General features: G+C 53.5%; 3 protein-coding genes across 8 annotated transcripts in view; 2 read left to right on the top strand and 1 right to left on the bottom strand.

Annotated features, from left to right (window-relative positions):
* PDE4C (phosphodiesterase 4C) overlaps positions 1-8,622 on the top strand; it is a 30,755-nt gene extending 22,133 nt beyond the window's left edge. For all 5 annotated transcript variants that reach the window (XM_021083502.1, XM_021083501.1, XM_021083503.1 and 2 more), the window contains 8 exons: positions 204-367; positions 560-658; positions 1,436-1,600; positions 1,687-1,786; positions 2,694-2,848; positions 5,869-5,991; positions 6,517-6,699; positions 7,223-8,622. In XM_021083502.1, the coding sequence (XP_020939161.1) occupies positions 204-367; positions 560-658; positions 1,436-1,600; positions 1,687-1,786; positions 2,694-2,848; positions 5,869-5,991; positions 6,517-6,699; positions 7,223-7,615 (1,382 nt within the window). In that variant the 3' untranslated portion in view covers positions 7,616-8,622. The remainder of the gene's footprint in view (positions 1-203; positions 368-559; positions 659-1,435; positions 1,601-1,686; positions 1,787-2,693; positions 2,849-5,868; positions 5,992-6,516; positions 6,700-7,222) is intronic.
* RAB3A (RAB3A, member RAS oncogene family) lies at positions 13,314-19,997 on the top strand. 2 transcript variants are annotated; one of them, XM_005654887.3, is made up of 5 exons: positions 13,314-13,468; positions 14,613-14,840; positions 16,772-16,890; positions 18,153-18,277; positions 19,137-19,997. In XM_005654887.3, exons 2-5 carry the CDS (start codon positions 14,613-14,615, stop codon positions 19,325-19,327), a joined length of 663 nt encoding a protein of 220 aa, XP_005654944.1. In that variant the 5' UTR covers positions 13,314-13,468; the 3' UTR covers positions 19,328-19,997. The 2 variants fall into 2 exon arrangements, with proteins under 2 accessions (XP_005654944.1, NP_001116651.1); NM_001123179.1 differs by lacking the exon at positions 13,314-13,468 and having other exon boundaries at positions 19,137-19,327.
* Positions 20,040-23,386, bottom strand: MPV17L2 (MPV17 mitochondrial inner membrane protein like 2). The gene is made up of 5 exons (XM_003123505.3): positions 22,905-23,386; positions 22,176-22,346; positions 21,147-21,223; positions 20,888-21,016; positions 20,040-20,565 (listed from the first exon to the last, which is right to left on the bottom strand). Exons 1-5 carry the CDS (start codon positions 23,134-23,136, stop codon positions 20,467-20,469), a joined length of 708 nt encoding a protein of 235 aa, XP_003123553.2. The 5' UTR covers positions 23,137-23,386; the 3' UTR covers positions 20,040-20,466.

Here is a 23,767-nt window from a genome sequence, read left to right on the forward strand (position 1 = left end):
AGAAGGGGTCACTGAGGTCAGCCTTGAACAGAGAAGAAGGGTAACTATAGGCCAGATAGCACTTGACTCTGGGATTACATTGGTCAGGGTAAAAAGGATATTGGTTCATCTCGAGACTTGGCAAGGTGTGGTACCTGAGGCCAAGCAGGCCAACCCTAGCAGGTGAATCAGCTTCTCTGAGCCCTACTCTGCTCCATCCACAGACCAGCAGACTGAGGTGGAGTTGCCCAGGGTGACCTTCACAGAGCCCCCAAGGCCCATGTCTCAGATCAGCGGCCTACATGGGGTCCCCCACAGTCCCAGCATTTCTGCAGCCACTGTCCCACGCTTTGGGGTCCAGACGGACCAGGAAGGGCAACTGGCCAAGGTGGGTTTCCAATGGGAGTGCTGAAACCCAGATTTGAGTCCTGGCTCTGTGTGAATACCCTATCTCGGGCCTCAGTTTGCCCATCTGTATTGTGCCTAGGTGGGGCTCAATGTAGGATCTGAGGCCTGGGGAGGAGGTTCCAGAGTCTGGGGAAGCTAAGCTGGAGTTAAGCTCTAATCCTTCACATTTCAGGAGCTGGAAGACACCAACAAATGGGGGCTTGATGTGTTCAAGGTGGCGGAACTAAGTGGTAACCGACCCCTCACAGCCATCACATTCAACATCTTTCAGGTACCTCTCCTGCCCTTGGCTTCCTACCTCAGGATCTCAGGGGACACCGATTCTTCAAATATTCCCTAGCATCCCTGAATGAGGTCATTTGAGCAGGGCGTTGAAGGATGAATAGGAGTTCAATAGGTTTATTTATTTATTTTATATTCTTTTCTTATTTATTTATTTATTTATTTATTTATTTAGTCTTCTTATCTTTTCTAGGCCCGCACCTGTGGCATATGGAGTTTCCAGGGCCAGGGGTCTAATCAGAGCTATAGCCGCCGGCCTACGCCAAAGCCACAGCAACACCAGATCTGAGCCACGTCTGCAACCTACACCATAGCTGACGGCAAGGCTGGATCCTTAACCCACTGAGCAAGGCCAGGGAATGAACCCGCAACCTCATGGTTCCTAGTCAGATTCATTAACCACTGTGCCATGACGGGAACTCCTTTTTCATTTATTTATTTTTTTTATTTTTTATTATAGTTGATTTACAATGTTCTGTTAAGGAGTTCGGTAAGTTTAAAAGGTCTTTGCTGATTGTCCACAAGTCTCAGCCTTGGGCCAGGCCTGAAGAGACCCAGTTTGGAGGGAACAACTGTGGGATCAGGGATGAGCCAGAGGGGAAGGACAAAGACCGAAGGAGGTCAGAGGGAGATCAGGGAGGGCGTCCTGAAAGAGGAGGCACTTGAGAGATGGATAGGGATTCAGAAGGAGAAAAGGCATAGGAACAGTGTGTGCCGCCACCCAGAGGCCGAGACCCTGACGGGGGGTGCGTCTGTAATGGACCAGGAACGGGACCTGCTCAAGACATTTCAGATCCCAGCAGACACGCTTGTCACCTACCTACTGACACTGGAGGGTCACTACCACAACGACGTGGCCTACCACAACAGCCTACACGCCGCCGACGTGGCCCAGTCCACACATGTGCTGCTGGGCACACCTGCACTTGAGGTAGGGCCCTACAGCTACAAGCTGTCCTGGTGGGTGCAGGGTGCAGAGAACCTGCCCCTCACTTTTTATGCTCCGTGCCCACTCAGGCCGTGTTCACAGACCTGGAAGTCCTGGCTGCCATCTTTGCAAGCGCCATCCATGATGTGGACCATCCTGGGGTCTCCAATCAGTTTCTCATTAACACCAGTGAGTTAGAGGGCTGGGCCCAGCCACCACCTGTCAATCAAGTGACCTTAGGTGGTCCCATCCCTGTTCTGAGTCTCCCTGTTTGTGAAATAGCTGCTACACTCTTCCCTCCCTAAGGTGCTCAGAGCAGGTCCAGGTACACACAGTAAAAACTCAATAAATGAGAGAATTAAAAAAAAAAAAAAAAAGCAACCGAGATGGTCTTGGCCCACTGAGATTTTTTTTTTTATTTTTAATTAAAAAAATTTTTTTTGTCTTTTGAGGGCCACACCCACGGCATATGAACGTTCTCAGGCTAGGGGTCTAATTGGAGCTGTAGCCACTGGCCTACACCACAGCCGCAGCAACACGGGATCCGAGCCGCGTCGACGACCTACACCACAGCTCATGGCAACACCGGACCTTTAACCCACTGAGTAAGGCCAGGAATCAAAACTGAATCCTCATGGATGCTAGTCAGATTCATTTCCACTGAGCCATGACGGGAACTCCTGGGCCCACCGAAAATTTAAAGTTATGATCCTTTGAGGTGTCAGAAAAACAGCCAACACGTAATTATTGGGCAACTCTTATATACATCCCTAGAGAGCTGGAGATAAGAGTAGGCCCTCTTTTGAGGATCCAGGGGCTGATAGGACACAGACTTATTAGTTCATTCAATGAGCACTGTGTCCTGCCATGCCAAGTCCCCCAGGCAGTTGCCATTCTTGAGGAGGTAGAGCTGAACACAGATGCCCCCCAGCCCTATAGAGTTAGAGCAGAGCCACTGAGAGAGACATTCCTAGAAGGCTTCCTGGAGGAGGGGGCATTAGAGTTGGGGCTTCAGTGCATGAGTAGGAGTTTGCCAAGAATTCACAAAATTGGCCTTTGGGTGGGCAGGTCTTGAGGCTTTCCACTTCCCCCACAGACTCAGAGCTTGCTCTTATGTACAATGATGCCTCCGTGTTGGAGAACCACCACCTGGCTGTGGGCTTTAAGTTGCTGCAGGTAGAGAACTGTGACATCTTCCAGAACCTCAGTACCAAGCAGCGGCTAAGTCTGCGCAGGATGGTCATCGACATGGTGAGACCACAGCGATGGATGGGGTGGGGCACTCCTGGCCTGTCTGAGGGTTCAGTTGAACCAGGGCATGTCACTATTCAGAGCCTGAGCTTCCTGATCTGTAAAATAGGGCGATGACTGGAGTTCCCGTCTTGGCTCAGCGGAAATGAATCTGACTAGCATCCATGAGGACGCAGGTTCGATCTCTGGCCTCAGTGGGTTAAGGATCCAGTGTTGCCTTGAGCTGTAGTGTAGGTCACAGACATGGCTAGGATCCTGTGTCGCTGTGTCTGTGGTGTAGGCCAGCAGCTGTAGCTCTGATTGGACCCCTAGCCTGGGAACCTCTATAGGCTGCAGGTGCGGCCCTAAAAAGACAAAAGAAAAAAAAAAAAATGGGGCAATGACCGCCCAAGCCCTAAGTGGGGGTGACTGGATCCTTGGTCAGGCCATCATGTCCTGGATGTAATTCACATGTGAGTGTTGTGGAACGTGTTTCTGGGGTTTCAAGTGCAAGTTTTTCTGAGCCTTAATTCTGGGCATTTGATACTTCTCAAGTTATGAGACATCATAAACATAGGTTTTAGGGTCTTGTGCCTCATTCATTCATTTAACAAGCATTTATTGAGCACCTATTGTGTGCTTGTTCTGTGCCAATGGCCATTAGAGTTCTGGTCTTTTTTTTTTTTTTTTAGGGCTGCAGGTGTGGCCTATGGACGTTCCCAGGCTAGGGGTCTTATTGGAGCTGTAGGAGTACCTGTCTTGGTGCAGTGGTTAACGTATCCGACTAGGAACCATGAGGTCACGGGTTCAATCCCTGCCCTTGCTCAGTGGGTTAAGGATCCGGTGTTGCCGTGAGCTGTAGTGTAGGTTGCAGACGCGGCTCGGATCCCGTGTTGCTGTGGCTGTGGTGTAGGCCAGTGGCTACAGCTCTGATTCAACCCCTAGCCTGGGAACATCCATATGCTGTGGGAGTGGCCCTAGAAAAAGGCAGAGACAAAAAAAAAAAAAAATTATTGGAGCTGCAACTGCTGGCCTATGCCACAGCCAGAGCAACGGACAGATCTGAGCTTCATCTGCAACCTACACCACAGCTCACAGCAACGCTGGATCCTTAACCCACTGATCGAGGCCAGGGATTGAACCCTTGTCCTCATGGATACTAGTCGGGTTTGTAACCTGCTGTGTCACAATGGGAACTCCGAGTTCTGGTCTTTCTGAAACTCACAGTCAGTGGAGAGTTGACATATCGGTGAGAGCCATGATTGGACATCCATAGACAGAGGTATGAAGGGGACCTGTAGGCAGAGCTCTAAGGGGGGAGTATGCTCAAAGTTGGGGAGGGCTTCCTCAGGAGGGAACACTGAAGCAGGGGCCTTCGGGGTGTGGAGGATCATGGGGTGGGGAGGAGTGTTCCCTACAGAGGGAACAGTATGTGGGGAGGGCTCAGAGGAAACCAAGGCTCCAAGTGAAGAGGAACTAAAAAGTTTGGTGAGTCAAGGAGTTCCTGGTGGCTCAGCAGATTAAGGATTCAGTGTTGTCGCTGCTGTGGGATGAATTCAATCCCTGGCCCAAGGAACTTTTGCATGCTGTGGGCATGGCCAAAAGAATAAAAATAGTTTGGTTCAGAAGATTTGGAGCTTTGGACCATGGGCACCCCCAGCAGGAGCATCATTTGGGCCGGGAGGTATGGGGAGAAATTTTGAGACTTCTGCCTGATACTCAAAAAAGCCTGTGGGGGAGTTCCTGCTGTGGCTCAGAGGAGACAAACCGGACTAGTATCCATGAAGATGTGGGTTCAATCCCTGGCCTCACTCAGTGGGTTAAGGATCCAGCATTGCTGTGGGCTGTGGTGTAGGTTGCAGACTCACCTCGGATCTTGCCTGGCTGTAGGGTAGGCTGGCAGCTACAGCTCCGATTTGACCCCTAGCCTGGGACCTTCCACATGCTGTGGGCTGCCATTGGTGTGCCATGCCATTCCTGGGCAGGGACCACATGAGTCTAGCTCAGTGACTTTTATTTACTTATTTATTTATTTTATTTATTTTTGGCCACCTTGTGGCATATGGAGTTCCAGGGCCAGGGATCAGATCTGAGCTACAGTTGCAACCTATACCACCACTGCAGCAGCGCCCGATCCTTTAACCCACTTTGCTGGGCTGGAGATTGAACCACTGCTGATCCCTTTATGCCACAAGGACAACTCCAGCTCAGTGACTTTGAAACAGCTGGGCTCAGGCTGAACGTCCCTCCCAAGGGCAGCCACAGGGAGGTTTGGAGAGCACCAAGTTGGGTCCCTCGTTGCTTCAAGTCCACTTGTGGCTCCCATAACCCTATACCCTACTCCTCTGTGAGGCCCTCACCACCCTTGTCACCCTCACTTGCTCCAGCCTTAACCGTCTCCTCCATGTTCCTCAGCTTATTCAGCCTCAGGGCCTTTGCACCTGCTGTATCATCTGCTGGGCCTCTCTGCTGCCCTCAGGCACAACCCACCTCAGCCCCCAGGTTTTCTCTCCCTCCCCCATGCCCTGCCCCACATGTAGATGTGCCCCACAAGCCTGACAACCTTGGAGAAGGGTCTATTGACTCAGCCTCTTTTGTGAGGTGAGAATCTTGTTACATCCCCACACCCCCATTTAAATTTTTTTTTTTCTTTTTCTTTTTTAGGGCTGCACCTGCGGCATATGGAAGTTCCCAGGCTAGGGGTCAAATCAGAGCTGTAGCTCCTGGTCTTGTGCCACAGCCACAGCAATGCCAGATCTGAGCCTCATCCGCAGTCTACACCATAGCTCATAGCCATGCTGGATCCTTAACCCACTGAACGAGGGCAGAGATTGATCCTGCATCCTCGTGGATACTAGTCAGGTTCTTAACCCACTGAGCCACAACGGGAATGCCCACATCCCCCTATTTGACAGATGAGGACACTGAGGCTCAGAGGGCTGAGGGTCCAAGGGTAGCATCTGGGGGTGGGGTGGGGTGGGGAGGGAGGGATGGGGCAAGCACTACCTCCATCCCTGACATTCTCCCTCGCTTGTCCCCAGGTGCTGGCCACGGACATGTCCAAACATATGAATCTCCTGGCTGACCTCAAGACTATGGTGGAGACCAAGAAGGTGACGAGCCTTGGTGTCCTGCTGCTAGACAACTACTCTGACCGCATCCAGGTATGTGGCTGGGCCAGCCCTGGGGCCTTGGTTTCCAATGGCTCTCATTTAGCTGCACTTATGAAGCACCAACTTGAAGAAATGGAGGCACTTCCACTCACGTGCCTGTGCCTTGGCCACTACTCCCCCTCCTGGGCCTCAGTCTCCTCACCTGCAAGATGGGTGTGTCGCAGTTCCCGTCATGGCTTAGTGGTTAATGAATCTGACTAGGAACCATGAGGTTTCGGTTTCGATCCCTGACCTTGCTCAGTGGGTTAAGGATCCCGCATGGCTGTGGCTGTGGTGTAGGCTGGCAGCTACAGCTCCGATTAGACCCCTAGCCTGGGAACCTCCATGTGCTGTGGGAGCAGCCCTAGAAAAGGCAAAAGGACAAAAAAAAAACAAACAAAAAACAAACAAACCCAAAAAGCAAACAAAAAAAACCCCCAAAAAAGATGGGTGTGTCCATGACGCCAGCCCAAGGCAGGCAGGCACCAGTCCTGGGGGTGGCCTGGCCTGAGCCCTCCTGAGCCTCTGTCTCACTAGGTCTTGCAGAGCCTGGTGCACTGTGCCGACCTCAGCAACCCCACCAAGCCGCTGCCGCTGTACCGCCAGTGGACAGACCGTATCATGGCCGAGTTCTTCCAGCAGGGTGACCGTGAGCGCGATTCAGGCCTGGATATCAGCCCCATGTGTGATAAGCATACAGCCTCTGTGGAGAAGTCCCAGGTCTGAGAGGGACTGAGTCGAGCTGGTGGTGGGGGGCACTGCGGAGAGAGGAGGGAAAGGAATGGCTGAGAACCCCACAAGTCCTGGCTTGACTCCTGGCACGCACATGAGGGGATGTGGCCTAAGGGTCTGTACTTAGAGTCAGGCCTGGGATGTATTCCCTTTGGGCTGCTGGAAGAGAGATCTTCACCTGTAGAGTTTCAAGATACCTGTTTTGGGTGACATGGGGTGTCCTACAGGGTCTTCCAGTCTGGGGGACACATTCACCCAGCCCTGAGGCTCAGTCAGGGCTGAGATGGAGAGACAGGCTTAGGGGTTGGAGGTGCCTAGAAGGGGCAGGGGAAGCTTCCTAGAGGAGGGGTTATTTGAAGAGGGTTTTGAAGGATGAGTAGGAGGTGGGAAAAATGTCATTCCTGGCAGAAGGAACAACCTGGGTAAAGCTCTGGAGGCTGGACTTGGTCCAGGTTCCACAGTAACTCACCACACAGCAACTTCTGCCCCCCAACTCTGTATCACTGCACAGGTGGGTTTCATTGACTACATCGCCCATCCACTGTGGGAGACATGGGCTGACCTGGTACACCCAGATGCACAGGACCTGCTGGACACTCTGGAGGACAACCGCGAGTGGTACCAGAGCAAGATCCCCCACAGCCCCCCTGTGGACCCTACCAGCCCCAAGCAAGGTGGCCCTGACAGATTCCAGTTTCACCTGACTCTGGAGGAGGCAGAAGAAGAGGAGGAAGAGGAGGCAGGGGCATTGGATGGGGAGGTCTCGCAGTCAGCTGACACTGAGCTCTTGTCCCCCGAAGACAGTCCAGACCCTGGGGCCCTACCCTTGGACGATCAGAGGACTGAGGGCAAGCCGTGCGTGGACCATAAGGGCAATGTGATAGCTGAGACTTTGGGCACCTAACCGCCCCTAGTGGATGGGCAGACTTTCCAAGAAGAGGTCCCAGGTGGCCCTTGCTTTGCCTTCCCCATTCACTGAGGGAGAAAACTTTTAGTTACAGGCAGGTCTCAGGGTTGAATTAGAGGCACCTGGCTGTGGTTCACTCTGACCCTGGGCTTGGCTGAGAGAGCTCTCCAAGGAGCTGGGCTGGGGGCAGCCTCTTCCAGGGCCCTTGAGTGCTCGCTCCTGGACTTTCAGCCCTGGCGTAGAAAGGGGGTGTTTGCCAGGCCCCTTGTTCTTCTCCAGTGATCACTCTTGAGCCATGTCCATCACTTAATTCTTTCATTCTTTAGTAGATATTTGCTGTGCACCTACTATGTGCCAGACCTGTGCCTGTTATGTGCCTCTGGGGTAGCCCGACACAAGGAGGTGGGGAGTCGCCTCGAGGAGATGCCCCCCTTCCCCAGACTCCTTCATCTGCCAGGCAGCTCATTGTAAGAGAACAGGAATTTGAATGGAGGAATTTGCAGCACCAAAGCTTCATCCAGACCCAATTCTGGCTCTGGAGCTCCGGGGATTGGGGAGGCAGGGCCAAGAAAGACAGGGTTCTGTGTCAGGGACTGCCTCTGAAAACTGATTTAGCCTGTCACCGCTTGTGCTTTGGTTGTTGCTTTGAATCACTGTAGTGTCTGTCTTTAGGCCTAAGGATCCTTGTTCTCCCTGGTCCCAGGACCCCCTGCAGCCCCCCTCTTCCCTCTTCTAGAATAGCAACAAAAGCACAGAATTCTCCCCCATGGAAGGTCACTCCACCTCCTGATTCTGAGGCTACCCCAGGCTCTCCATAGGGAAAAGGAGGCCTCTGACACTTTCTTGCAAGTCACAGCCCCTTCTGGGCCTCAGTTTCTCCTTTATGGCCCCCTCCTGGTACCTGGGTAAACTTGGCTTGGAGGGTGGTGTCTGTGACCTCCGTGAAATATCTTAGCAATTTGGGGCATTCTCTGGGGTTAAATAAACTTTATTACCAAAAATTAGTACCGTGCCCATTTCACAGATGGGGAAACAGGAATGGAGAGGTCCGGTGGCCTGAGGGCTCACGACCCTGGGGTTGGGCGCCCCCTGGTGGCGGGAGGCGCGGAGGGGAGGCGGGAGATTTCTCCTCGCTTTGCCGGAAGTCTCTCCAGCGCAGGGCTTGGTCCACATCATTCTGACCCTGCGGGCCTGGCACAGAACGATGAGGCGACTCTGCTCAAGTCTCAGGTTCACTTGCGCTTCCGGAGCCCTCAGTATCCCCCACCCTCGCCCCAAGCCTTCCTCCACACCGGTCCGAAGACTTATACATGACACATGTAATCGCAGCAGCCCCCGGCTCCAAAAACAGCTAGCTTCATGCCTAAATAATTTCATTAGTAATTCCATTCCACTGAGAATGCATCATCATTATAATTAATGATCAAATTCCACAGAGGGAGAATGAAAGGGCATCTGGATCACGAACTTGGTGCATTTCCTTCCAGACTTTTAAAAGGCAGAGATTTATGGGATTTATATTTATCTTTTTTTTTTTTTTGCCATTTCTTGGGCCGCTCCTGTGGCATATGGAGGTTCCCTGGCTAGGGGTCGAATCGGAGCTGCAGCCACCGGCCTACGCCAGAGCCACAGCAACGCGGGATCCGAGCCACGTCTGCAGCCCACACCACAGCTCACGGCAACGCCAGATCCTTAACCCACTGAGCAAGGGCAGGGATCGAACCTGCAATCTCATGGTTCCTAGTCGGATTCGTTAACCACTGCGCCACGACGGGAACTCCGGGATTTATATTTATAACATTTTTTATTCTTACCCCTTTACTTGCAAGTAATACATATTTACTGAGGAGAATTTGGAAATGATAGAAACACGTAGAGAAGAAAATAAAATTCTTCTAAAACCTCACCTATAGATCACCTGCCTTCAGCATTTCACCTTATTTCCCTCTGTTTTTTCCCCCACCCATTCATTAGAACATTCATATGTTTCCCTTCAACTTGGGCCACAGATATTCGCCCATCTCCCCATTACTGAATGCATGCTACCAACACTGGCATTTTAACATTCCAAGCACAGTCCACCTCCGGCCCTTTGCACATGCTGTGCCGGCCACCTGGAATATTTCTCTTCTCCCTCATCCTCACCCTTTGGGCCTCAGTTTAGCATCCCCTCCTCCAGGAAGTCCTTGACTCTCCTCCTCTCACCTGGGCCAGGAATTGAACTGGAGCCACTGCAGTAACCAGAACCACTGATGTGAGATTGCCAGATCTTTAAGTGGCTAAGCCACAAGGGAACTCCAGCTTCAACATATCTCTCATCCTCTCTGAGCCTCTGTCATTTCATGGGTAAAATGGGTCCTTGCGAAGATCACAAAATTGTAACAACAGGTAATGTTTAAAAAAAGCATGTCCTGAGCTCTTTCTTCTTTCCATTTCACAGATGTAGAAAATGAGGCCCACAGAAAGGGCAAGTAGGAAGTCACAGGCTCCAGGTCCCCCATTTTCTCCTGTTTAGGGGCCTTCCTGAGGGACATAGTCCTTGCCTTTGTGGCTCACCCTAGTCCCTGAAGAAGGTCTTCAGGGCCCCTGGAAACTTCAAGCCCTTGTGAACTCCTAAGGTGATTTTGGGGGCCTCAGTTTGCCTTCTGTTGAGGAACAAAATGCTGCCTGCCTCCACCTCCCTCACAGAGCTGGAGAGGGGCTGTCTCTTGAGCTTGTTAAGTTCTAGCCCCAGGGCCTTTGCACCTGCTGTTTCTTCTGTCTGGAGCATTGTTTCCTCACCTCTCCCAGTGGCCAGCTTCTCCTCCTCCTCCTTCAGGTTCCTGCTCAAATGTCACCTGCTCAGAGAGATCTTCCCTAACCTCCGTGGCCAAAGTCCCTCCCTCCAATCATTCATTTTTTCATTCATCATGTCATAGCATCACAGACCACCTACTGTGTCCACAGGTATAGTTGCCGAGGACAGCAATCCCTGCCTCTGAGCTCATGGCTGCCTATGGGATAAATAAGTCAACATGATCATTGCTGATGGGGATGTGTCAGGAAGGAGAAACATGGGGACATAATAGGAGGTGGCAGAGTGAAATGGAAACTTCCAGAGGGAGGTAGGTGTTGATTGGAGAACTGAAGGGGATGAGAGAGCCAGGTACAGGGAGAGCTGGGGAAATAACTCAAGCAGAGGAAAAAGCAGGTGCAAAGGCCCTGAGGCAAGATTTCACTTGGAAGTGACTCACCAAAGGAGAAAGATGAAAAAGGTGGGGAGGTAGTGGTGTGGGACCTGAAAGGGTTTACCGTCCTTCTCCCACCTATCGGTCCCCTGTCACGCAGGACACCTCTCCTCAGGTCTGCAGCCCCCACTCCTAATTCAACTACCCCTAATTTCAGAGCTTCTTTTTTTTTTTTTTTTGTCTTTTGTCTTTTTGTTGTTGTTGTTGCTATTTCTTGGGCCGCTCCCGCGGCATATGGAGGTTCCCAGGCTAGGGGTCGAATCGGAGCTGCAGCCACCGGCCTACGCCAGAGCCACAGCAACGCAGGATCCGAGCCGCGTCTGCAACCTACACCACAGCTCACGGCAACGCCGGATCGTTCACCCACTGAGCAAGGGCAGGGACCGAACCCTCAACCTCATGGTTCCTAGTCGGATTCGTTAACCACTGCGCCACGACGGGAACTCCCCATTTTTTTTTTTTTTTTTTTTTTTTTGCCTTTTTGTCTTTTTAGGGCCACATCTGTGGCACATGGAGGTTCCTGGGCTAGGGGTCCAGTCAGAGCTGTAGCCAATACTCCAGAGCCACAGCAACTCGGGATCAGAGCCATGTCTGCCACCTACACCACAGCTCATGGCAACGCGAGATCCTTAACTCACTGAGTGAGGCCAGTGATCGAACCGGAGTCCTTACGGATGCTAGTCGGGTTCCTTAACCGCTGAGCCACGAAGGAAACTCCAGAGCTTCATTCTTAACAATGGAGGCCTTCCACTATTTTTATTTTATTTTTATTTTAAAATACAAATTCCTTTGTGCAGAAGGTGGTACATATTGCTGTGAGTGTTTACCCTTGGGGCGGGGGATAAGTAGGTATTTCCTTGTTCTCTCCATGTACAAAGCCCAAAATATGCACTTGGGAAATTAGGGAGCCTAGCGGCCACGTGCGCCCTCATCTCCACCGCGGCCGCGCCCAGAGGCGCCCCTCCCCCCCGGCCCCCACCTCTCCTAGCCCAAAGTGGGAACTCTACTGCTGTCCTCTGGGAGGCGGATATTGCAGGTGGATTTTATATTTATTTACGATGTTTTTTGAAATTTCCTAATTCTCCGTAGTAGGTTTGTGATACTTTCATGGTCAGAGTGAGGGAGAGGGACACAAATGCTACTTTTAGGGAAAAGAAACCCCAACAGATTTCCCAATTACAAGGAGGGCGGGAGGGAGCACTTCCAGGGGGCTGGGGGCGGCTTCTAGGCGCGAGGTTATTCTGGTATCTAGGAGCCTCTGCAGCTGGAGAGCTTTTTATAAACAGAGCAGGCCCCGCCCCTCGTCTCCTGAGGAGGAATCAGGGAGATCAGAATTTTCCTGGGGCCACGCGCTCCCTGCCGGGTGTGGGGACCGGAGTTGGCGAGGCAGCGATCGGCAGTGGGGGCCAAGGTCTCCTTCTTCCACCGCCCCCCTCCTCATTCTGACTTTTTCACAAGATTTGGCGGAAAAACGGTGGAACATCTTTGACCCCAAACTCCATCTCTGAGTCTCCTTTTGCCAGGAAGGAGGAGGGAGGATTCTTGAGTCTCCGTCTCTTAACTCAGGAACCAGGGAGGGGTAAAGCATCTCCGACCCTGCATCGTTATTGTTGGTTTTTAAACCTTGTTCGTATCCTCCCTGTTTCCCATGCCTTTTACTGCAGGCTTTGCGAGTTTGGGGGACAGGCCGTCTCTCCGCCCTGCTTCCGCCATTTCTTCGAATTTTTCTCTGGAAAATGGGGCACAGGAACGAGAGGGGTTCCCGGAGCGTCCATCAGCTCTTTCCTTCCTTCTGGGAATTGGGGAAGGGTGGCTCTCTTGGTCCCAATTGCTTCTTTCTCCATCTCATTAACAGGGTGGAGCATCCACCAGCCCGGCTCCCTTTGGGGATCTAACATCTCAGAAATTAGACAGGGTCTATCTTTACCCCTATTTCTGTTTTTTCTTCTTTTGCACTTATTTTGAAATAGGAGACATGGAGCATCTTCTCGGTTCCTTTTTTCTGAAACTGGGGTGTTTAACGAGAGGTCACGGCACTCAGGACTGGGCGGGGACCCCCTGATCCCGGACCTGGGGTGCGCGGGGGTGGGGAAGGGGAACGCCCCCAGAAGACCAAGGCTCCGCCAAAGCCTCAACCTCTCCGCCCTTCAACCACTCGGGAACCAACGCTGGACGAGAGGAGGGCCGTGACAATCTTTTATTGGCTATTTAGCAAATCGCTTGAACACTTAAGCCAATCATAAGGCGCCGTGAAACCCCGCCTCCCTAACACTGGAGAGAGGTGGCCCCAGCAGGCGATTCCTCCCCTCCGGCACTGCTTTCGCTAGCTACTGGATGCGCTCGCTGGGCCCCGCCCCATTCTCGCGTCAATCTGCGTGGGGAGCCTCGCCCCTCCCCGCTCTGCGTGTGACAGTGGACCCTATCTCAATGCGTGGCTCCGCCCCAGGATGGCGTCACGGCCGTATCTGCATGTGAGGCCCCGCCCTGCTCTTTGCAGGACGTCACCAAGGACTGCAGGGGCCTGAGCCGCTGCCGCCGCCTCCGCTGCCGCGCAGCCCCACATCAACGCACTGGGGGCCCCGTCGCCACCGCTAGGGTCACCACCACATCACTGCAGGGCAAGGTGAGCTCCCGAGTGTCCCTGTGCACTCCCGCTCGGAGTACCTACATAACCTTCATTTGACTGATGGGCTGGCTGGGGTGAGAGACGAGGTTGGCAGGTGTTAAATGAGGGGAAGGATGCGGCGGTCGCGAGCCTGGGGAGGGGTAGGTTCCCCTTACCTGCTGGATCCTCCTCCCCACCCCCACCTCTCCACCCCGGTTCTGCGGCGGAGGGGGAGGGGAGACGAGACGGGTGCCTTGCGGGAAGCTGTGCGCGCGGGAGGCTCCATGCGTGCGCGTGCGCGTGGTGTGCACACGCGTGTGCGCGCCCGCCTGTACCGGCCGATTTGTGTGTACCCTTGCTTGGGTCCCAGGGTATGCTCTTGTGACCCCCCCGGGTTTCCCTACTCAAGTTTGTGCATGTTGCACGCGTGTGGAGGGGGACGCGTGGACTATGCGTGTGCGTGCACAGCAAAGTGCATACATGTACAGAGATGCGTGCCCATGTGGGTGACGTGTACTCGGCTGCATAGGTGGAGGACACAGTGCGCACGGGTGGATTTGCTCATTGGTATATGCATGTCGGTGTGCAGACAGGTGTCTGCCTCTGTCCTGTGCGCCGAGTGTGTTCGATGCTCAGATATGCACGAATGTGCCCTGGTGTGTGCCCTGCTGTGTGCACGTGAGCGTGAGCACGCCCTGCTCCTATCACGTGGGGTAGCTGCTTCAGCCCGAGCTCTCCCAGCCTGGGAATCTGGGAGGACTGCAGATACGCGTCCCCGCGGGTACCGTACACGCGTGTGCACGTGCGCTAGCGCCGCTCAGTTCTGAGGAACGTGAATGATTGATAGGGGGCGGGGCCGGCCGCAGTCACTCCCCTAGGCACAGCTGTAGGGCTTAGGTTGCTGTCGGACCAGGGGCTCCGGCCTGCAGCGATGTCTCCATCCCTTTCGGTCTGAAAGTCCTCCCCTGAAACCTTGGGCCTTTCAAGGTCAAGGCCCGCCCTCTGCTGTGGGCCCCACCATTAGTACTGGGGCTCCTGACGGGATAAAGGTAATCTCTGTCTCACTCTGGGAGCTCTGGAGTTCTTCCATCCTGAGTCTGGGCTTGGGCGTTTGGAGTTGGAGGGCGACCCTCTCACGCTCGCCTATGCCCCGTACCCCCAGATGGCATCTGCCACAGACTCGCGCTATGGGCAGAAGGAGTCCTCGGACCAGAACTTTGACTACATGTTTAAGATCCTCATCATTGGAAACAGCAGTGTGGGCAAGACATCCTTCCTCTTCCGCTATGCAGACGACTCCTTCACGCCTGCCTTTGTCAGCACTGTAGGAATCGACTTCAAGGTCAAGACCATCTACCGGAATGATAAGAGGATCAAGCTGCAGATCTGGGTGGGTCCAGCTGGGGGAATTCTGTCTCCATCACTCCCTCTCTGTCCCAAAGAGCAGCCCAGCTTTCCCTATTGCTTTCCTGTCTAGATTCATTCATTACACACTGAGCATTTTTTCAGGCCCTTACTGTGTACCACAGGATAGAGGCACAGAAGAGGGTATCTCGGTTCTTTCAGTGTGTCATCGGTGCTCTCCAAGGGTGGGGAAGTAGCAAATGCCAGGTAGGTCCTCTCCTACCTCTGACATCATTGGACACATCATTTGCTTGGTGCCTCAGCTTCTCTCCCCATCTTCAGCTTCCTCCATGTGGCTCTGTATGAGGTTTCAGAGAAATCTTGACCCCCCCCCCCACCTCATTCTCCGAGACAGGAACAGGCTCCTCTAGCCACCTCCCTCAGTGCCTCTGAGACATGAGGGAGCCTGCTAAATCCAAAGTCAGAACCATCCCTTCTCTGTTCACAGTTCTGCCAAGGCTCCCACCTCATCTGGGTTAAACCTGTGCCTTCTCCCCCTGGCTAAGATCCTGTGTGGTCTATCCTTGTTGATACCCAATCTCATTTGTATCCCTCCATCTCTACCTCAGCCTCTTCACTGTCTCACTGTTCCTCAAATATACCAGACATAGTCCACATCTGGGCCTTTCCCTGGGCTGTGCCTTCTGCCTGGATTACCTTTCTTCTTATCTCTGCAGGGCTCCCTCCCTCATCCTTCAAGTTTTTTGTTTTTTGTTTTTTTTTTTTTGTCTTTTTAGGGCCACACCCTCAGCATATGGAGGGTCCCAGGCTAGGGGTCTAATCAGAGCTGCAGCTGCCTGCCTACACCACAGCCACAGCAATGCCAGATCCAAGCCATATCTGCAACCTACACCACAGCTCATGGCAACACATCCCCAACTCACTGAGCTTGGCCAGGGATCAAACCCACATCCTCTTGGATACTAGGTGGATTTGTTTTCGCTGCACCATGACAGGAACTCCTGATTTTGGTCTATTTTGGTTTTTTGTTTTGTTTTTGTCTCTCTCTCTCTTTTTCCTCTTTTGTTCTACCCAGTTATGTGGTGGGTTTCTTGCCCTTTTTGGAGGTTTAAGATCTTCTGTCAGCATTCAGTAGATGTCTTGTACGAATCTTTCTACATGTAGATGGGTTTTTGTTTTTGTTTTGTTTTTTTTGATGTGTTCATTGGAGAAGATGAGTACCTTGTCTTACTCCTCTGCCATCTCAATCCCGATGCTATTGGTTTTTGTTTTTTGCCCACACCCAGGGGCATGTGGAAGTTCCCAGGCCAGGGGTTGAACCCATGCCACAGTGGCAGCCCAAACCACTGCAGTGACAACGCTAGATCCTTAACCATTTGTGCCACAAGAGAACTCTCTGGTGCTTTTTTTTTTGGTCTTTTTGTCTTTTTGCCATTTCTAGGGCCGCTCCTGCGGCATATGGAGGTTCCCAGGCTAGGGGTCCAATCGGAGCTGTAGCTGCCGGCCTACACCAGAGCCACAGCAACGCGGGATCCGAGCCGCGTCTGCAACCTACACCACAGCTCACGGCAATGCCAGATCCTTAACCCACTAAGCAAGGCCAGGGATCGAACCTGCAACCTCATGGTTCCTAGTTGGATTCGTTAACCACTGAGCCACGACAGGAACTCTACTCCCTGGTCCATTTTGTTAACACCTAGGTCCCTAGTGCCTGGCACAGGTCAGTGCCCAGCACATATGTGCTGAATGAATGAAGGAACGATTCTGTAGCTACCTTGGGATGACTGGGTACCACATTCCCGGTGCAGGCAGCCTACTCACTCTCCCTGACCCACTGTGCTCCTAGGCAAGCCCCTACTCCTCTGGGCCTCAAGGGGGTGGATGATTTCAGAGTTCATTTCCACTCTTAGGAGCTTCTGTGTGTGTCCTCTCTGCCACTCATCTCTTCTTCCCCAGGACACAGCGGGGCAAGAGCGGTACCGGACCATCACGACAGCCTATTACCGGGGCGCCATGGGCTTCATCCTCATGTATGACATCACCAATGAAGAGTCCTTCAATGCAGTGCAGGACTGGTGAGCATGCCCCACCCACTCTCAGGTGGTTTTCAAGCCAGGCTTGATGCAAAGCCTGGGGTGCAGCCTGAGACTAGGGAGCCCCAGCCCCCTATCAGAAATATAAATAACAATATTGGGGGTCCCAGCCCTGCTATCAATCTATAATCATTAAAACCATATGACACCAGCTTGAAATAATGGGAAAAGAAGATTTCAGGAGTTCCCTGGTGGCCTAGCTATTGAAGGATCTAGTGTTGTCACCCCAATGGCTCAGGTTAGATCCCTGGTTTGGAAACTTACATATGCTGTGGGCATAGCCAAAAAAAAAAAGTTTTCAGGAGTTCCTGTTGTGGCACAGCAGAAACGAATCCGACTAGGAACCATGAGGTTCGATCTCTGGCCTCGCTCAGTGGGTTAAGGATCTAGCGTTGCCCTGAACTGTGGTGTAGGTCACAGACTTGACTTGGATCTCACATTGCTCTGTGACTGTGGCATAGGCCAGTAGCTGTAGCTCCGATTAGACCCCTCGCCTGGGAACCTCCATATGCTGCAAGTGTGGCCCATAAAAAAAAAAAGATTTCAGATGGAAAAATGAAATAGTGAACATCAAGGAAAAAAAAAGCCTGAGAGGGACAGAAAACATAAAGGCAGTTTGTATAGATTAGAGGATATAAACATTTAAAATTTTTGCCCAGAGTAAGGATAACGTTTAAAATGTAATGTTTGAATTTGCTCAAGAGGGAGAAATTCTTCTGGGGCTGATATGGGGTGATCTGGGAAGGGTAAGCTGCTTGAAAAAGAGGGATCTCCCAGAGTTCCCGTTGTGGCTCAGCATTAACAGACTCGACTAGTATCCCTGAGGTCACAGGTTTGATTCCTGGCCTCACTCAGTGGGTTAAAGATCTGGCAATGCTGTGAGCTGTGGTGTAGGTTGCAGATTTGGCTCGGACCCCTCATTGCTGTGGCTGTGGTGTAGGCTAGCAGCTACAGCTCCAATTTGACCCCTAGCCTGGGAACTGCCATGTGCCATGGTGCAGCCCTAAAAAAGACAAAAAAAAAAAAAAAAAAAAAAAAAGAAAGAAAGAAAGAGGGACTCCCAAGATCATTGAACTGCAGGAGCAGGAGCAGATACATGGCAGGACAGAGGGACCAAGCCTGCTTCTCTCAAGGAATAAATGAGTTGTGGGGCTCTGGAGTTGGGTGAATAAGGCAGGGGAAGATGGAGACGGGTAGAGCTTAGATTCTCCAAGTCCTAACCTGCCTGTCACCACCTCCTCCAGGTCAACCCAGATCAAGACATACTCATGGGACAATGCCCAGGTGCTGCTGGTGGGGAACAAGTGTGACATGGAGGATGAGCGGGTGGTGTCATCAGAACGTGGCCGGCAGCTGGCTGACCACCTGGGTGAGTGCCTAGAGGGGCTGGACACCTACAGGCCAGGAAAGGGACACTGAGGGCCTGGAAAGGGGAGGAGACACACCCAAGGTCTCACAGCAAAACCAGGATGGGGCCTGTATTCAAATCTGAGTTTTTCGTACTTTTTGCAAACCGACCTTGATTCTAGGGGCCATGTGAGGTGGATCTTGATGGCTGCTTAGGAGTCTACTCTGCAGGAAGTTACTGATACCCTCACTGCCCAGCCTTGTACTGGGTGCTCCTGAGCCCTTGAGAAGTCTCCAGCTTTGTGAGACTGAGGGAGGGACCTGGGCTGGGCAAGACCATGGGGGAAGCCAGGCTCACACTGGCATAGGTAAGGCTTCCTGGAAGTGGGGCCATTGGAGCTGGTACTTGAAGACAAAGGGTGGGCTTTCAGACAGAAGAAACAGTGTGGGCAAAGGCAGATGTGGGAACTACCCTTTTGGAGAATAGTTTTATGTGACTGGAACACGAGGGTCACTTGGAGGAAATATGGCTGATCATGCAGGACCTGAACCATGAGTTGAGGAGCCAGACTCTTCAGAGGACAATAGGGAGCCATGGTGGGTGCGGGAGCATGGAAAGGCCTTGATCTGAATGTCAAAAGCCACTAGGGCCAGGGTTGAGCTGGATAGTAGGAGCAGGGAAGTGGGTCTTACCAGGGCAGTTTGAGCGTGAAGAGATGCGGGAAATAAAGGCTGACTTAGTCCAGCGTCCTTCCTGTCAGAGCCTTTAACGTGCGGTTGGCACTAGGAATCTCCCAGTGTTACCTGCTCTCGGAGGAGTGTCTCTAGGATTGCGGGGGTGGGGGAATCAGGGTCCTCACCCCTCCCTTCTCCGACCACAGGGTTCGAGTTCTTTGAGGCAAGCGCCAAGGACAACATTAACGTCAAGCAGACCTTTGAGCGCCTGGTGGATGTCATCTGCGAGAAGATGTCGGAGTCACTGGACACGGCCGACCCCGCAGTCACGGGCGCCAAGCAGGGCCCACAGCTCACGGACCAGCAGGCACCCCCGCACCAGGACTGCGCCTGCTGAGAGCTGCCCCGCCCCAGCCTGGCCCCGCCCCCTGCCCGCCCCCTGGGCCTGAGCCAGGGCCCCCTATTGGCCGTGGGCGTGAGTCCCCTGCCCTGATTTAGCCCCTTACCCTATTTATTATCGTAGCTATTTATTTATTTATTGGAGATGTCCCCCAGGGGCTTGGGCGCCCCATCTGCTCTGCGCCCCACCCTGTACATACAGCCCTATTCCCGCTCTGCCGTGGCGTGTTGTGGCCCTGTGAACTCACCACTCACCCTTCTCTCCAGACCCCACCTTTTTATAAATTCACCCCCATCAACAGTTATCGGTTTTGAAGAGGGGGCCAGAGGACACCCCAGGGCAGGCTGATCCGGTGATGGGAGGTAGCCAGGCCTGCCAGCCCCCAGCTTCGACAGGGTGGGCCAAGGTAGCTGCGGGCTTCTTAGCATGGACCATGGAGTGGGTCAGAGGCGGGAAACGGTCTGCCTGGCTTCTCGCCCCCAAGGTTGTACCTATTTTGGGGTTTAGGGGGGATGGCTGCTGTGGGTATTCAGCACCTTGAGACAGCCCCCTGCACCAGACCTGTTCTGATGTCATGAGTGTCAAACATGCCCCCCAGTCCCCCCAGGAGATGTCATGACAACACTACACACACCCAATAAAGCAAATGGACGATGCAGTGTCCCTGTGAGCGCCGGCCTGCCAGTGCTGGCTTTGGTCATCCACATGATTTTCCATTACAAAGAGAATTTAATGTTATTTTCACAGTCCATGACCCTGAGGCTGCCCAGCTACCCACCTGAGGCTCTGGATTCTAAGGGCCAAGTCCAGGCTGGGTCCTGCTCTAAGGGGATGGGTGATGTCCCCACCTTGATCACAGAACCCAGTCCACAGTAGTGTTGAGGGCTTGGCACTGGCTGGCTGGCTGGGGCCCAGTGCTGAGGATGGAACATCTGTCACCAGTCACTTGAGGCTCCCTGGCAAGGGCTGGGGGATGACTGTTCATCTTCATGGCTGTGTTCCAGATTCCCCAAACTGAGGCCTGGCAGTGGGCTTGGAAGGGGCAGCCCAACCAGATGCCTGGGAATCAGGACTGGGTTAAGACTTGGCCCAGGAGCCTGTTCCCCTTCCTTCCCAGGTGGTGGGTCAGCTGAGGGTCAGTCTTGCCCTGTCTGGCATCTGGTGGGGGTAGGGGGCAGCTCAGTCTGCACGGTGCCCAGGACCACACAGCCTGGGGGCGTCAGGGGGCTTGGGACCTGTCCACACAAGAAGGTCTGGTTACATACCCTGTTCATCCCTCCAGGCTCCTCCTCACTGAACCCTCCTCCACCCATCAGGGCTGGGGTCAGTCTCACTGGACTGATGTGACAGGGACCTGTCCAAGGCCATAGCAGACAGCAAAGGTGAGCTTGGTTTTCACCCCGCTGGTGATCAGCAACCTGCCTACCCACCATAGGGTGCGGGTTGTTACCAGCACAGGAGGCCCTCACCCTGGAGAGTAGCTGAATTGCTGCTTGGGGCTCACACATGTGGCCCCCCAGGAGTCCCCTCGGTACTTGGTCCACCCACTGTGCTCACCCGGTATTTCAGATAGGAGAGGTACGTGTCCCAGCCCAGCGTCAGGCCGTTGATATAGGTGACTCGGAACTGGGGGGGCACGAAGAGGAAATTCACCAGCTGCGCAGCAGGCCACACGCACCAGTCAGCCTATGGGAGGGGAATATGGTGAGGGGCGGGGCCAGGAGGGACCTGGGTGAGTCCTTGAGAGGGAGGGGCGGGACAGATCAGAGGGGGCGGAGAATGAGGAAATAAGCGGGGCCTGGGCAGACATGCCCACCTTGTAGAATTCCCAGAACTTGTCCCGTAGCTCCTGGCAACTCTCATCCAGGGTCTGGCCCTCCAGGCATCCAAGGCCTAGGAAGGAAACCAAGAAATGAGAGTGTCAGAGGCTGGGGAGTAGGATTGCCGAGAGGTTGGGGTGGGACCTGTGAGGGGCGGAGGAACCAGGACTTTTAAAAGCATTGCCGTGGGCAGGGTGGCACAGCAGGGTGGCTAGGGGCAAACAACAGAACAAGTTGGAAAGAGGTATGTTGTAAATAAATGCTACCCTGAGGGATGGAGGCACACTCTTGCTGAGGCTGAAGGTGTTTTATTACCAGTCCTTTACAGATAAGGAAAGTGACCCAGGGGACAAAGAATAGGGACTCTGCAGAGTCAAGGCTGGGATAACTATGCCCGGTCAACCCGTCTCAGCTCCTCTTCCTTCAGCCTCAGGGCCTTTGCACAGTCTGTTTCTCCTGGCTACTGGCTCCTTCTTCAAGTCTCAGCTAAGTGTCCTCTCCTTTGGGAAGCCCTTCCAACTACTGTCCAGGGAAGCCCCAGGAGAGAGTCCTCATCCTTCCTACACCATTGTCTGTGAATCTGCTATTCACACCTGCTCCCACTGGGTCTGACCTGTCATCACTGTAACCCAGCCTCCAGTCCAAGGCCACCTACACAGGAGGTGCACATACACATCCTTTTTTTTTTTTTTTTTTTTTTTTTTTTGGTCTTTTTAGGGCCACACTTGTGGCATATGGAGGTTTCCAGGCTAGGGGCCGAATTAGAGCTGTAGCCACTGGCCTGTGTCACAGAAACAGCAACACCAGATCTGAGACGCATCTGCAAGCTACACCACAGCTCACGGCAATGCTGGATCCTTAACCCACTGAGCGAGGCCAGGAATTGAACCTTCGTCCTCATGGATTCTAATCAGATTCGTTTCCACTGGGCCACGATGGGAACTCCCACATCCTTCTTAATACAAAGCTGGCTCTGCCTCTCTCAACCTATGAGAGGAAAAACCCAAGATCACAGGGCTCCTTACCCAAGAAATACCAGACGCCCAGCATGGGAGAGGCCACTACTTGGTCGACGAGGACCTTCCGGAGGACGTTTGGGAGGCCACGGAAGCCGGATGCAGGGAGCAGGCGGTCCAGCCAGAGGTACCAGTAGTGCAGGAAGGGGCCCATGCTGCAGCCCACCGCAAACATGCTCGCTGTGGGCAGTCCAAGAGTCAGGGGCACCATATTACACAAGCAAACCCTCCATTCCACTCCCTCCCTAGCGAATACCTAGGTAGGCCTGACACTTTCCCAGAGCCTAACCATAAATTTTTCCATTACTAGCCTCAGCACCAAGCACCATTCCAAGGGCTGCTTTTGTATCTTCTTGCCTCATCCCTTACCACCCTGTCAGAGGGTTCTATCATCACCCCGCTTTCCAGGGGCAGAAACAGAGTCACTGAAGGTAGGGAAGGTAGGGTGTGATCCTAGGCTGGCTGGGGCCTGACGCTGCGCCCTTTACTATTTGGGGGTCAGCATCCTGTACTCAATGTGAGTGGACAGAAACCCTACGTATGGGTGGAGATTAAGAGTCCTAAGGGAGAGGGGATGGAGACCTGGGCAAGGGCTGTTTAGGATGCACGTGGGGTCAAAAGTCTTGCGGGGGACTGAGGCCACAGGTTAGGGGTCACGGCGCACGGGTCTGATCTCCGAATCTGAGGTCGGGCCAAAGGCCCTCTGAAGTTAAAAGCCATCTGCCCTGGACCTCTCACCTGAACGCCGAGGGTCGAACTTCTGGCCCGGCCGGGCGCGGATCTCCCAGGACTGGCGCACGCCGTCTCCGGCCGCCATGAGAGCGCCGCAGCCCAGCGTGTTGGTGACGAGCAGCGCACGGCCTTGGAACAGAGGCTGCCCCGCGGCCAACAGGCTGCGGAGCCAGCGCCAGCCACCAGACGCCATCGTCCGCTGGGACCCGGGAACCGGCGCACCGGCCGCCCATCCCATGCCGACCAATCGCAAGTGATTGCCGCGCCGGGGATGCCTGCCCTGTGCAGTGCTTGCCAATCGCACGCTGTCTTCCTGATTTGCATGCCCTCCTCCAGTCACCCGCGTCAATCGCCGACCGATGGGCGTGTCACTTTACCAGGTATTATCGAATCAAAGCTCCGGATCCCGTCCTGGGGCCAATCGCCGAAAGAAGCCTCGCTCAGCCTTCCGCGTCTTTACAGATCAATCGAAAGTAAGCTTCGAGTCACTACGCGAAAGCTGATTGCTGACCTTCCAGCCTCGTTTCCCCGCCCCTTTCTGCTCTGGCCTATGGGTAACTGCCGCTACACTCTTTCTACCCTACCCAGCAAGGCACTGACCAATCGGAGACTCCCTCAGACTAGCATTATGCTGGCAAATCACTGTCATCTTGCCTATAGCGTTGAGATAGCAGATTTTAGTTACCGAGTTCTCTTGTCTAGTTGCCCTCCATATTTACAGATTCTCCCGGAATTCTTTTTTTTTTTTTTTGTCTTTTTGCCATTTCTTGGGCCGCTCCCGCGGCATATGGAGGTTCCAAGGCTAGGGGGTCTAATCGGAGCTGTAGCTGCCAGCCTACACCAGAGCCACAGCAACGCAAGATGTCTGC

Source organism: Sus scrofa, chromosome 2, assembly GCF_000003025.6.
Source record: "Sus scrofa isolate TJ Tabasco breed Duroc chromosome 2, Sscrofa11.1, whole genome shotgun sequence".
Taxonomy (NCBI): Eukaryota; Metazoa; Chordata; class Mammalia; order Artiodactyla; family Suidae; genus Sus; species Sus scrofa.